At 38.9% G+C, this 13411-nt stretch overlaps 2 protein-coding genes across 2 annotated transcripts in view; both read right to left on the bottom strand.

The window, feature by feature from the left end:
- The window catches only part of snai3 (snail family zinc finger 3), a 27855-nt gene extending 18090 nt beyond the window's left edge, over positions 1-9765 (bottom strand). The window contains exon 1 of the mRNA XM_078210696.1: positions 9642-9765. The gene's annotated coding sequence lies outside the window, so the exon portion shown is untranslated. The remainder of the gene's footprint in view (positions 1-9641) is intronic.
- Positions 9642-13411, bottom strand: part of rnf166 (ring finger protein 166) — a 51641-nt gene continuing 47871 nt past the window's right edge. The window contains exon 6 of the mRNA XM_078210697.1: positions 9642-13411. Coding sequence (XP_078066823.1) covers positions 13346-13411 — 66 coding nt within the window. The 3' untranslated portion in view covers positions 9642-13345.

The following is a 13411-nucleotide window of genomic DNA, read 5'->3' as shown; positions in this document are numbered from 1 at the left end:
GTCTGATTAGTGGTGAAGAGTTGGGATCCAAACTATGTAAATGCAGAATATGAAATTTCCAGCATTGTGATTGAGCATGCAAAATATAAAACACAGGACAGGAGTAAGCCATTCATCCCTTTGAGCCTGTTCAGCCAATTAGATCATGCATCGTAACCCCATTTACCCACTTAGTAATTTAAAGAGTATGAAATCAACCTGTGCAATGAAAGTACCAAGTCTCAATAAAGCAACTGCCCACACCATAATTACTTTGTGCTACATTTAGAATAGAGCTCGAGATATGTTAACTCTCCTGGAATTTCTATGAATTACAAGGACTTAAGGTGAATCTCAACTTCACACTAACTTCACAGAAACGTTTTTCTGCACTCTGGTGGTTATAAACAGTTACTGCACTTGGGGCAGGTTAAAGGTAGTTTCCAGAGTGCCTTACTGCACATGTGTTAGCAGGACTCCCAAGAATGTATGCTGCATTTATACTTATAATGCTGAGGAAAGTGATGAAATACAGCTCATCAGCGAGGCTGTGAAGTGGGAAGAAACTGACATGCTTAAAAAGAACAGGAGCATAATATCATAGCAAACATAAAGCAAAGCCTTATCCAGATATGCTAGACCCGATAGGTCCTACCAGATAGGACACAGGCACTGAGACACAAAAAACAGTGGATCACAATTGAAGGAGATATTGGCTTGTGAAATTGAAGGTACATATTGGGCAATTATACAAAACAGCCCTTTGTGGTATTTATTTTCATCAACAATGGCACCAGAACATAAAGTTAACAGTGACTCATTCATTCCCCAAAGAGGCAGAACGTCATCAAGAAGTCTTCGAAGAATGCAGGGGTTTACAAGTACAAGACCAAATTTAACAAAGAATGGACATGACCATTCATTTCTGGTGTCCCTGAAATCCCATGGTGTTTGGTTCAATGTTTGTGCACAGGCATTAAAAATTGTTCGTCAGGAAGCTGCTAATTCATATTCAATTGCAAGCTGAAGCAGCTGTTATCGAACCAGATGTTCCTCTGTTGATAATACAAATCTGTAATATACTCAAACTATCTGAAACTGTTACAAAAATTGCTTTATTACCTCCTCCTTCTGAATCCATGTGAAAAGAACCTAACTTATAAATTTACAATCAGTAAATAGAAAATTTAAGAGAACTGGAAGTTGCCAATGTTCCTTTTGCCCTAACTCATCAATTGCTCACTCATCAAAGAAACATTTCCTCTTCACAAATAGCAACAGGACATGTAGAGAACTGAAACTACAAGCATCAATGTGCACTGTAAAACTACAAGCATCAATGTGCACTGTAAAACTACAAGCATCAATGTGCACTGTAAAACTACAAGCATCAATGTGCACTGTAAAACTACAAGCATCAATGTGCACTGTAAAACTACAAGCATCAATGTGCACTGTAAAACTACAAGCATCAATGTGCACTGTAAAACTACAAGCATCAATGTGCACTGTAAAATTACAAGCATCAATGTGCACTGTAAAACATGCATCAATGTGCGCTGTGAAACTACAAGCATTAATCTACACTATAAAGCTACAAGCATTAATGTGCAGTGTAAAACTACAAGCATCAATGTGCACTGTAAAATTACAAGCATCAATGTGCACTGTAAAACTACAAGCATCAATGTGCAGTGTAAAACTACAAGCATCAATGTGCAGTGTAAAACTACAAGCATCAATGTGCAGTGTAAAACTACAAGCATCAATGTGCACTGTAAAACTACAAGCATCAATGTGCACTGTAAAACTACAAGCATCAATGTGCACTGTAAAACTACAAGCATCAATGTGCACTGTAAAATTACAAGCATCAATGTGCACTGTAAAACATGCATCAATGTGCGCTGTGAAACTACAAGCATTAATCTACACTATAAAGCTACAAGCATTAATGTGCAGTGTAAAACTACAAGCATCAATGTGCACTGTAAAATTACAAGCATCAATGTGCACTGTAAAACTACAAGCATTAATGTGCACTGTAAAATTACAAGCAATCAATGTGCACTGTAAAACTACAAGCATTAATGTGCACTGTGAAACTACAAATGTTAATGTGTGCTGTAAAACTACAAGTGTCAATGTGCACTATGAAACTACAAATGTTAATCTGCGCTGTGAAACTACAAGCATCGATATGCACTGTAAAACTACAAGCAGTAATGCCCACTGTAAAACTACAAACGTTAATGACCACTGTAAAACTACAAGCATCAATATGCACTGTAAAGCTACAAGCATCAATGTGCACTGTAAAACTACAAGCATCAATGTGCAGTGTAAAACTACAAGCATCAATGTGCACTGTAAAACTACAAGAATCAATGTGCACTTTAAAACTACAAGCAGTAATGCCTACTGTAAAACTACAAGCATTAATGACCACTGTAAAACTACAAGCACCAATGACCACTGTAAAACTACAAGCATCAATGTGCACTGTAAAACTATAAATATTAATGTGCAGTGTAAAACTACAACCATCGATGTGCAGTGTAAAACTACAGGCATTAATGATGCACAGTAAAACTACAAGCATTAATGATGCACTGTAAAACTACAAGCATCAATGTGCGTCTGTAAAATTACAAGCAATGTGCACTGTAAACCACAAGCATTAATGTGCAGTGTAAAACTACAAGCATTGCTGTGCACTGTAAAACTACAAGCATTAATGATACTCAGTAAACTACAAACATTAATATGCATTTTAAAAGTATAAGCATCAATGTGTACTGTAAAACTGTGCTCGGCACAACATCGTGGGCCGAAAGGCCTGTTCTGTGCTGTACTGTTCTATGTTCTATGTAAAATTACAAGCATCAATGTGCACTATAAAACAACAGGCATCAACGTGCGCTATAAAACTACAAGCATTAATGACAACTAGAAAACTGCAACCATTAATGTGCGCTGTAAAACTACAAGCATCAATGTGCAGTGTAAAACTACAAGCAATAATGACAACTGGAAAAGTGCAACCATTAATGTGCACTGTAAAACTACAAGCATCAACGTGCACTATAAAACTACAAGCGTTAATGACAACTGGAAAAGTGCAACCATTAATGTGCAGTGTAAAACTACAAGCATTAATGTGCACTGTAAAACTACAAGCATCAACGTGCACTGTAAAACTACAGGCATCAATGTGCACTGTAAAACTACAAGCATCAATGTGCACTGTAAAACTACAAACATTAATGATGCACTGCAAAACTACAAGCATTAATGTGCACTGTAAAACTACAAGCATCAATGTGCAGTGTAAAACTACAAGCATTAATGACAACTGGAAAAGTGCAACCATTAATGTACACTGCAAAACTATAAGCATTAACGTGCACTGTAAAACTACAAGCATCAATGTGCACTGTAAAACTACAAGCATCAATGTGCAGTGTAAAACTACAAGCATCAATGTGCAGTGTAAAACTACAAGCATCAATGTGCAGTGTAAAACTACAAGCATTAATGACAACTGGAAAAGTGCAACCATTAACGTGCAGTGTAAAACTACAAGTATTAACGTGCACTGCAAAAATACAAAATTCAATGTGCAGTGTAAAATTACAAGCATCAATGTGAACTATAAAACTACAGGCATCAACGTGCGCTATAAAACTACGAGCATTAATGACAACTAGAAAACTGCAACCATTAATGTGCACTTTAAAACTACAAGCATCAGTGTGTACTGTGAAACTACAAGCATTAATGTACAGTAGAAAACTACAAGCATTAATGTGCACTGAAAAACTACAAGCATCAATGTACAGTAGAAAACTACAAGCATTAATGTGCACTGAAAAACTGCAAGCATTAATGTGCACTGTAAAACTACAAGCATTAATGACAACTGGAAAGGTGCATCCATAAATGTGCACTTTAAAACTACAAGCATTAATGTGCAGTGTAAAACTACAAGCATCAACGTTCAGTGTAAAACTACAAGCATCAATGTGCAGTTTAAATTTACAAGCATTAATGTGCAGTGTAAAACTACAAGCATCAATGTACAGTATAAAACTACAAGCATTAATGTGCATTGTAAAACTACAAGCATCACTGTGCACTGTAAAACTACAAGCATTAATGACAACTGGAAAAGTGCAACCATTAATGTGCAGTGTAAAACTACAATCATCAACGTTCAGTGTAAAATTACAAGCATCAACGTACGCTGTAAAACTACAAGCATCAATGTACGCTGTAAAACTACAAGCATCAATGTGCACTATAAAGCTACAAGCATCAATGTGCACTGTAAAACTACAAGCATCAATGTGCATTGTAAAACTACAAGCAATGTGCACTGTAAAACTACAAGCATCAATGTGCACTGTAAAACTACAAGCAATGTGCACTGTAAAACTACAAGCATCAATGTGCACTGTAAAACTACAAGCATCAATGTGCACTGTAAAACAAGCATCAATGTGCACTATTAAACTACAAGCAACAATGTGCACTGTAAAACTACAAGCATTAATGATGCACTGCAAAACTACAAGCATTAATGTGCACTGTAAAACTACAAGCATCAATGTGCACTGTAAAACTACAAGCATCAATGTGCACTAAAACCACAAGCTTCAATGTGCACTGTAAAACTACAAGCATCAATGTGCACTGTAAAACTACAAGCTTCAATGTGCACCGTAAAACTACAAGCATTAATGATGCACTGCAAAACTACAAGCATTAATGTGCACTGTAAAACTACAAGCATCAATGTGCACTGTAAAACTACAAGCATTAATGATGCACTGTAAAACTACAAGCATCAATGTGCACTGTAAAACTACAAGCATCAATGTGCACTGTAAAACTACACGCATTAATGATGCACTGCAAAACTACAAGCATTAATGTGCACTGTAAAACTACAAGCATCAATGTGCACTGTAAAACTACAAGCATTAATGATGCACTGCAAAACTACAAGCATTAATGTGCACTGTAAAACTACAAGCATCAATGTGCACTGTAAAACTACAAACATTAATGATGCACTGCAAAACTACAAGCATTAATGATGCACTGCAAAACTACAAGCATTAATGTGCAGTGTAAAACTACAAGCATCAATGTGCACTAGAAAACTACATATATTAATATGAACTGAAAAGCTACAAGCAGTTATGTGCACTGTAAAATTACAAGCATTAATGTAAACTGTAACATTACAAGCATCAATGTGCGTCTGTAAAACTACAGGTGTTAATGACCACTGTAAAGCTACAAGCATTAACGTGCAGTGTAAAACTACAAGCATCAATGTGCACTGACAAAACATTTGAAATGAAAATGGAACCTTGTTCACTTGCAATTGATGGGCTCAAAACTAGAGGATTAATGAGGAGAACTTATTAACTGTGAATTTTCACTTCTGATGGAGAGTCAATGTGATCAACTCAGCTTTTGTACACATGCAATTCTGCTGCATTACCAGCTGGTCCCTCAGTCAGGAAAATGGTTAAAATCCTTCATCAGGACAGCACAGGCTGGGATATCTCTGTAAATTTTAATAGCAAAACTCTATCATGACGAGACTAACAAAATAACCAGCTGTTTTCCTTTGGCTGTTCATATTGCAATGAAGTTGGTGATATATGTTCTGGTGCAATGGATTTTGATGTTGAAGCTTTTTGTGTTTGTATATAATACTAGTTGAACAATTCAACCAAGAGTAAACAGGGATAAAACTAAAAATGTTGGATAAACTCAGCAGATCTGGCAACATTTGTGGAGAGAAACTGAGTTAACCTTTCGAATCTAAATGATCCTTCTACAGAAGAGTAAGCAGGGGTTTTGGAAGAATAAGAACATTTGTGACAAACCTATCTGCAGATGCGTCAAATGTGTGTACATTGCTGACTCACTCTGGAAACTGCAGTAACCATAATATTGCAGATAATCTCAAAAGCTAATTCCTCAGTGACAATGATGGCAATACAAATTCCTTGTCCAACAGTCCAAGATGCAATGACTGATGGGAACCTCGTGATCTATCAAGCAATGTTACTACAGTTTATGAATATGAGCAAGTTGATGCAGCTGGAGAACCCATTAATCTTAGTTAGACAATGTTCTGCCTTAGGCTGACAAGTGGCAAGTAACATTCAGGCCATAAAAATGAGGCATTGACCATATCCAACAATAGAGAAACTAACCAGCTCCCCTAAATATTCAATAGGATTGCCATTGCTGAATCCCCAACCATCAACATCCAAGGAGGGGTTACCATTGACCAGAAACTGAACTGGACCAGCCATATAAATACTGCAGCTACAAAAGCAGGTCAGAGGGTAGGAATTCTGCAGCAAGTAACTCACCTCGATTCCCCAAACTCTGCCCACCATCTACATGGCACAAGTCAGGAGTGTGATAGAATACTCTCCACCTTCCTGAGTGAGTGCACCTCCGACAATGCTCAAGAAGCTCAATACTCTCCAGGAAGAGGCAGCCCGCTTGAGTGGGGCCTCATCCATCGCCTTAAGCATTCACTGCCTCCAGCACTGGTGCCTAGTGGCAGCAGCATTTATCATCTACAAGATGCATTGCAGTAACTTACTAAGCCTCCTTTGACAGGCAACTTCCAAACCTGTAATCTCTCGCACCTAGGACAAGGGCAGCAGGCGCAAGAAACACCGCACCGGCAAGTTCCACTGCAAACACACCATCCTGACTTGGAAATGTATCATTGTTCTTTCACTGTCGCTGGGTCAAAATCCTGGAACTCTCTTTCTAACAGCATTGTCGCTGTACTTACACCACATGGACACAAGAAGGCAGCTCACCACCAACTTCTCAAGGACTATTTCAGATGGGCGACAGATCCCATGAAGAGATTTTTTTAAATCCTCAGGTGGGCATGATGCCACGTATGATTTCTTAAAGAACCTTTACTGCTGGGTCCTAAATGCCATGGCAGTAACCGCAAGCATGAGATAGCCGATAAATTTAAAAAAATAACAGTTTTATCTTAGAAGAAAAGCCATTTTTTTGCACCCAAACGTGCTTAAGAACTAAGACAATTTGCCACCCAGGATTCCATTAGGCTGTGCCCCATGTCACCACTGCAGCCTTAGGTGGGTGCCTAAACCTACATGAAGAGGGATCGATCAAAGAAATGTTATGAATCTGCTATATATATTGCTGGAAGCATAAATTCTCAGCCACTGGGATTTGACTTGAAAAGTATTCTATTAGAAACCACTAATGACAGACAGGAGAGACTAGAACAGATAGAAAGGCAACTTTCAAAGCCAGAATAAAAGTTCTCACAATGTTCAGCTTGCAGTATGAACAAGTAATTCCATAACATAAATGATCACATGGTAAAGATTGTGCACATTCCGGTGAGTTGATGTGGTGAAAGCTATGCTTCGGAAGCCAATCAAATGCTGTCCATGCAGAAATCATGTCGAAGATGATGGAAGCACAGATATTGCTGTTAACAAGATGTTTATGATTAAGCTCAGAAATGCAACATCAGCAGTGCATAATATAGTGTCTGGTCGAATTATTAACTGATCTGCCTGTAATGAGCAAGCTATTACAAATGCTATCAAAGATTTTTACACTAGATAAGCTGGACATGATGAAAATGGCGATACTCATTTCAGATAGTGCCTCTGTCGTGTTAGGGAAAAACAATAGTGTCGCCACACAACTCAAGCATACATTCCATATTTAGTAGAACAACATTGCGTGCCTCATCTGAGGTTAATTGGAACCAAGTACAGTGATGTGGGAACTAGAGAAACCTTTGAAGATCAGGTATAGTCTTTTGCAGTGCTCCATCTGAAGAGGACAATTTGAATAGCAAACGTCACAGGAATTGAGACTGTATCATTTACACCTCTACATGAAGTATGGTCACTATCTAGACATTGTGCTTTCGGTGTTTTGATGCACAATTCTGAGATGCTTCTTAGATATTTTGGGCACGAAATCTCAAAGTAAGGATTCAATAGCAAATTACTGCCCAAAGAAGCTCTCCGACACTGACTATCATAGCACTAACTGCATTAAATAATGTCTTATAGCAGAAATGACCAATTACTTTCAGAAGAGCTCTTTAACAAGTTAGCAAGGACCATGACCCTCAAGGTGAGAGGACAGTATCTCAGTGGAACAGTTCCCTGGAGCAACAGTGTGAAAAATCTAATTGCATCAAGCAAAGAGATGAACTACTTACCAGTGAATCTATTCTAAGTTTCATATCCCTATTGCGTGGTCGTCTGATTAAAGCTTTCCGGAAAAGGAACTAAATGAACAGACAGCTTTTGATTTTGCTTCACTTTGATCACGGCAAATCAGTTAGGAATTGGTACGAAAAACTTTAGCAAGCTAGCTGACAAATACAGGAAAAGTTAGTCGAGTGAAGTAATCTGTCCAAAACAGCACGGAGAGAGAGAGAGTTCACTGTATTGTTTCATAATGATTGCACATACAAAATTGCAGAGAATGATGAAGCAAAGTTGATGACAAATTTCCAGGAAATGGTGACTTTCAGTCTACAAAAATGCAGAACAAGACTTTAGTTTCACAACTGGTGGGTATATGTGCAGCCCTTCAAGCTTCCAGTACCGATTGTGGGTGAGGCACTAGCCTTATGACTAATAACAAAACTAAGTCATGAAACGGATTGAAAGAAAATTGCCTCGGCATGCTAATGAAGATTAAATTTTATACTTTTCATGGTGGAGAAGTAAACCTTGACATGGCTTATAAACACTGGAAGAGTAAAGACAGAAGAGAAAAGATTTGAGGCTAGAGACAAGCATCTGTCCCAGCGAGCCTGGAAACACTGGCTTGGACTCTCACTCCAGTGACAGTGATTAATGGTCCCCTAAATCAAGAAAATAAATCCTTACTTTCATGTGTCAAAACAAAAGAATGACTATTTAATTTTATGTGTCACAACAAAAGGGAATGTATATATATATTTTGCATACTTAAGACACGAGATAAAAAATATTTTTCCCTTGTCAAGAGATATAATCTTTAATTTGAATCATAAAGTAGAACTTATTTTATTTCATGCATCAATACTAATCATAACATATTGTTTCCCATGTCAAGAAAATACTTTAGTTGAAAGTCTCAGAGGAACAATTTTGTTGTGTGACATTTTATTTTTCGTTGATTTTAAATAAACAACTTAAACACTGCACCTTGTTCATTATTCCTTCTTTTAATATTCTTTCTTCCATAGCTATGGTAACTCTTTAAAAATATAGATTAAATATGTTTTTTTTTGTTTCTACCAGTGAGACATTTCTGCACATTACTTGGTATTGTTTTCATTTTGCATACGGATGGTAAAAATTCAGAGGGAACGATTGAATACCAATGAGGGGATATTTGCAGCATCTCCCAGTTTGCCATTCGTTGTTGCATAGGAGAAGTGAGCAGAATTAAGACAGGTGATTACATTCATTCTTCTATTGCCAGAGAGTAGCAGGCAGAGTAAGCTTTGTGAGGATTGCAGGCTTTGCCAGGGTGTAGGGTGCCATTCACTGCACACATGTGGCGGCTGAGAAACTTACATGTCAATTCTGAGATGGACTGTAACTGAAAGTACACACCTTCAATGCTCAGCTGGTTTGCATCCATATGCAACAAATCATCCGGGTCAATCCCTGGTATCCTGTTGCAGTCATGGTGTCTTCATTCTGCAGCAGTCCACTCTGCCCATTTGTATGTGAGCTATCACAACCAAAGGGTGGAAAGACAAGAGTTATCCATTGTCGACATGGCTCAGGACTTCAGTGCACAACCCAAGCACGTAGGAGCCCCATGCATATAATTAAAGCCACATTGCTGGATGAAATATCATACAGCATACCATTGTTGTGCTGAAACAATGAATTGGGATTTTCCCACGGGCTTTGGGACCCTAATGTTAAGACCAAATGGGGGCTAAAGCCTGCACATACTGGAAAAGGACCGACAGCACATTCTTCTTGGAGTAGCCTCCTAAATGGCCACACCTCTGTGCTCGCCATCATATTTGGGTCAGTGGGCACGGTCCTGATCTGCCTTTCGCCCGTTGGTTAGATACGGTTTTGATTATGTGCCACCTAGTCCTGCAAGGGAGAAGGAAGCGCATCAGTGAGTGTTGTGCAATGGGTTTAGGGATTGTGGTTGTTATGGTCGAATAGCTGGAAGGTGTGAAAGCTGAGAGATGTGGATGTGAAGCTTGCAACAATGCTAAGTGTGGGGGGATGAGGGGAAGCTACGAGAGTCCTGATTGATAGAGATTATTGGTAGGTGTGATGGTAGTGCCATGGATTGAGCAGTATGTGAAGCAAGTACTGCAGTTGGTGGGATTCTTCAGTCTGATAGTTTTTGAAGATGTCCAAAGTGCAAAGTAATTGCATTTTTTTCGCACAACTGCAGCCAGATCCTTGGTCCCTGGCATTTACCTCCACAGCTATCTGGTCCCACTGCCTTTGCAAAGTTTGTCTGTAGGGTTTTCTAGCCCCCCCGCCCCCCCCAGGAAAGATCACATCTCCTCTTCTCAATCATGGTCACCCGTGCAGCAACTGAGTGTCTTGGAATCTGCATTCTGCAAATATTGTGCCATTATTGAGTGTTCCCCATGTAAAAAGGCACTTTTCAAATGACTTCCAGTACCCGGTCCAGCCACAATGCACCTCACCTTGAAGAAGTGTAGGCTGCCTTTAAGTAGAGTAGGTTAGTTTTAACTCGTGCATGATCTTGCATCCTCTGCTTAGACATGTAGCTACGCAACAGTGCGCCTAGCGTTGGCTGCACTCTGCAATTATTTAACTTAGCAGGCAGCATGGAGTTGAGTGCGGCCTACATCAGAAGTAACAGGCACAAGGTAACCTGACATTGGAATCCCCGTGTCCATTTTTAGACACTGCCCAATATTGCCCTGATGTCTTCTCATTGATATTGCCAGTCTACATAATTAAGATCCTTTGGTATTGAGAGGTTCCAGACGTGTTGAAAGTCTTAACAATGTGTACAGTGCATGCAGCATTTTTTTTGAAGTGTACAACACAGTTGACATGCTCTAAAATTTGCTAATCAGCCACGCTGTGGTGTCCAGTAGAACGGCTCATGTAATCATATATGCATCTTTGGTGTGTGATGTCAAAGAGCCCAAGGGTTTTACACCAACAATTTTCTCAGAATTGGTAATATGTCTTTGAACAGTAGCAATTATCCTTAAATATCACCGCAAGGCTACAATGGACTCCAGATAGTCAGTAGACCTGCACTATCCCAAGGCGACCGAATGAAAAGATATATTATTTATCAAGTGCATTTTTAATTTATTTGTTCAAGGGATGTGGGTGTCGCTGGCAAGGCCAGCAGTTATTACCCAACCCTAATGTATCCAGTACTTAAAATGACTGCCAGTACCTGGGCAGTCCCATTTTACAGGGAATTTTATTAGAATACATGACCTGCATTCTATCTGTCGGAATGAGCAATTAAAGTATTGGAATGTGCAGATTTCTTCAGGGCAAGATAATTAATGGTAATGATGTGTTACCTCAAAGAATCAGATGAACCTTTTAAGAAATGAACAATTTGTTCGAGCAGAAAAGCTCAAGGTCTAGTTCCTTGCACATCACACGCAAGACAATATAGATGAGAGTTAAGCGATCAATTTCTGTCTGCCCCCCCCAATTATTCACCTGGATTTTCAATGGGATTACATTTGGCAGGCTAAATGCAAAACTGAAAATGTGTTAGCTGCTGCAGATAGCTAATATAGCCAGATGCACATGCATGCATACACACACTGGCCCAGCTGGCAAGGAAATGACAGCACTTGCCGTGGATTTCAAAGGAAGCTGCCCACAAAGATCTATCAATCTACACGGTGTGTACCTCACCTTTCCCGATATTACTTACCTTCTGTTGTCAGCTCAAAGATATCTCTGACCTTCAGAAACGGTGATCCCACCAAGCAAGCTATCACACTGAAGAATTCTCATAGACAGCAAACCGGAAAGTAGCAACCACTGATTGATCTTTGCTTTTCAATCATTTTACCAACAATTAAATAAAGACTGGGATTTACACATGGGATTAAGATGGAAGCTGAAATATAAACACACTTTAAAAAGTAACTATTATTTTAAATATCTGAAATTTTTCAAAATGGAATAATTTGACAATCCATAAATACAAGTTTAGTATTTTTTTTAGGCCAGAGAGGTTGTTCAGCAATAACTAAGTATGCTATTAAACACCTAGCTACACCTCATTCAACAAGGTATAACATTACCAAGGCTTTTCACAGCAAGACCAATAGCATCACATCAATTCGGGTGAGTCCTAAAGATTCCTCTCTGTGGTGACTTTAAAACGTACCTTGTGGCGGACCTGGGAATCATTAAGAGTAACTCCTCGATTTTCGTGTTTTATTGTACACGTGGTAGTACCAATACTTGCTGTCAGTTTCACAGTTATGACAGCGGATATTGACAGCTTTGCTGTCATTGCAACCACAAAATCCAAACCACCACATCACCTCTTTGTTGACAATGTATTTCACTAAATTTCCCATCTGCCAACGGTTAAATTCGAGCTCTGATTAGCAACATGATAAATGATACATAGCACTGATGAAAGGTTTCTTCACTCAATTCAAGTTTTCTATTCTTTCCTGTACCATTTTTAAAAGTGTGCTTTCATTTCTTAGAAGGCAAAAAACCCTAAACATCAAAACACAAACTTTAAACCAAACATCCCTCTCACACAAGCTTCACCACGAAAAGTACAACAATTTGTAATGTAGAAAAATGCAGGAACAAATTTAAAACCAAACAACAGGTACAGGCACGCACTAGTGATTTAAAAACAAACTTGTTACAAAAGCGGTTACTTGACTGGCTGAGCTACCAGAACCCTACAGAATGCTGGGAAGTGTGTATGATCTGTGCCCAAGTTTGAGAAGTTAACTTATATAGAGGTTGATAGCACCCTATTGAATACTAAGAAGTGAGCACTATCTATCCCCAGGTGGGAGAAGGTGGTCGGTGCAAAAAATGACAGTATCTATCAGAATGCTAAGAAATTGGCACTCTCTTTGCACAGGTGAGAAAAATGATCTGTTCAAGAGATGACAGCACCTTACTGAATGCTGGGACAAAGACACTGATTTTGCCCAGATGAGAGAAGGTGACTTGTGCAGAGAATGATAGTACCCTACAGAATGCTGGGAAATTGGCACTCTCTTTGCCCAGGTGAGAGAAGGTGACCTGTGCAAAGGATATCTGCTTCGATCTCTGTGCAGGCAGTTGCTTCATTTCTCTGTGAGTGAAAGTGCTATTGCTGCATGTAACGCCGCATCTTCATCAATATTGTAATC

Source organism: Mustelus asterias, chromosome 4 (assembly GCF_964213995.1).
Source record: "Mustelus asterias chromosome 4, sMusAst1.hap1.1, whole genome shotgun sequence".
Classification (NCBI taxonomy): Eukaryota; Metazoa; Chordata; class Chondrichthyes; order Carcharhiniformes; family Triakidae; genus Mustelus; species Mustelus asterias.
Note: the sequence above shows the minus strand (reverse complement) of the source record. Positions and strands in the feature narration are given on the sequence as shown.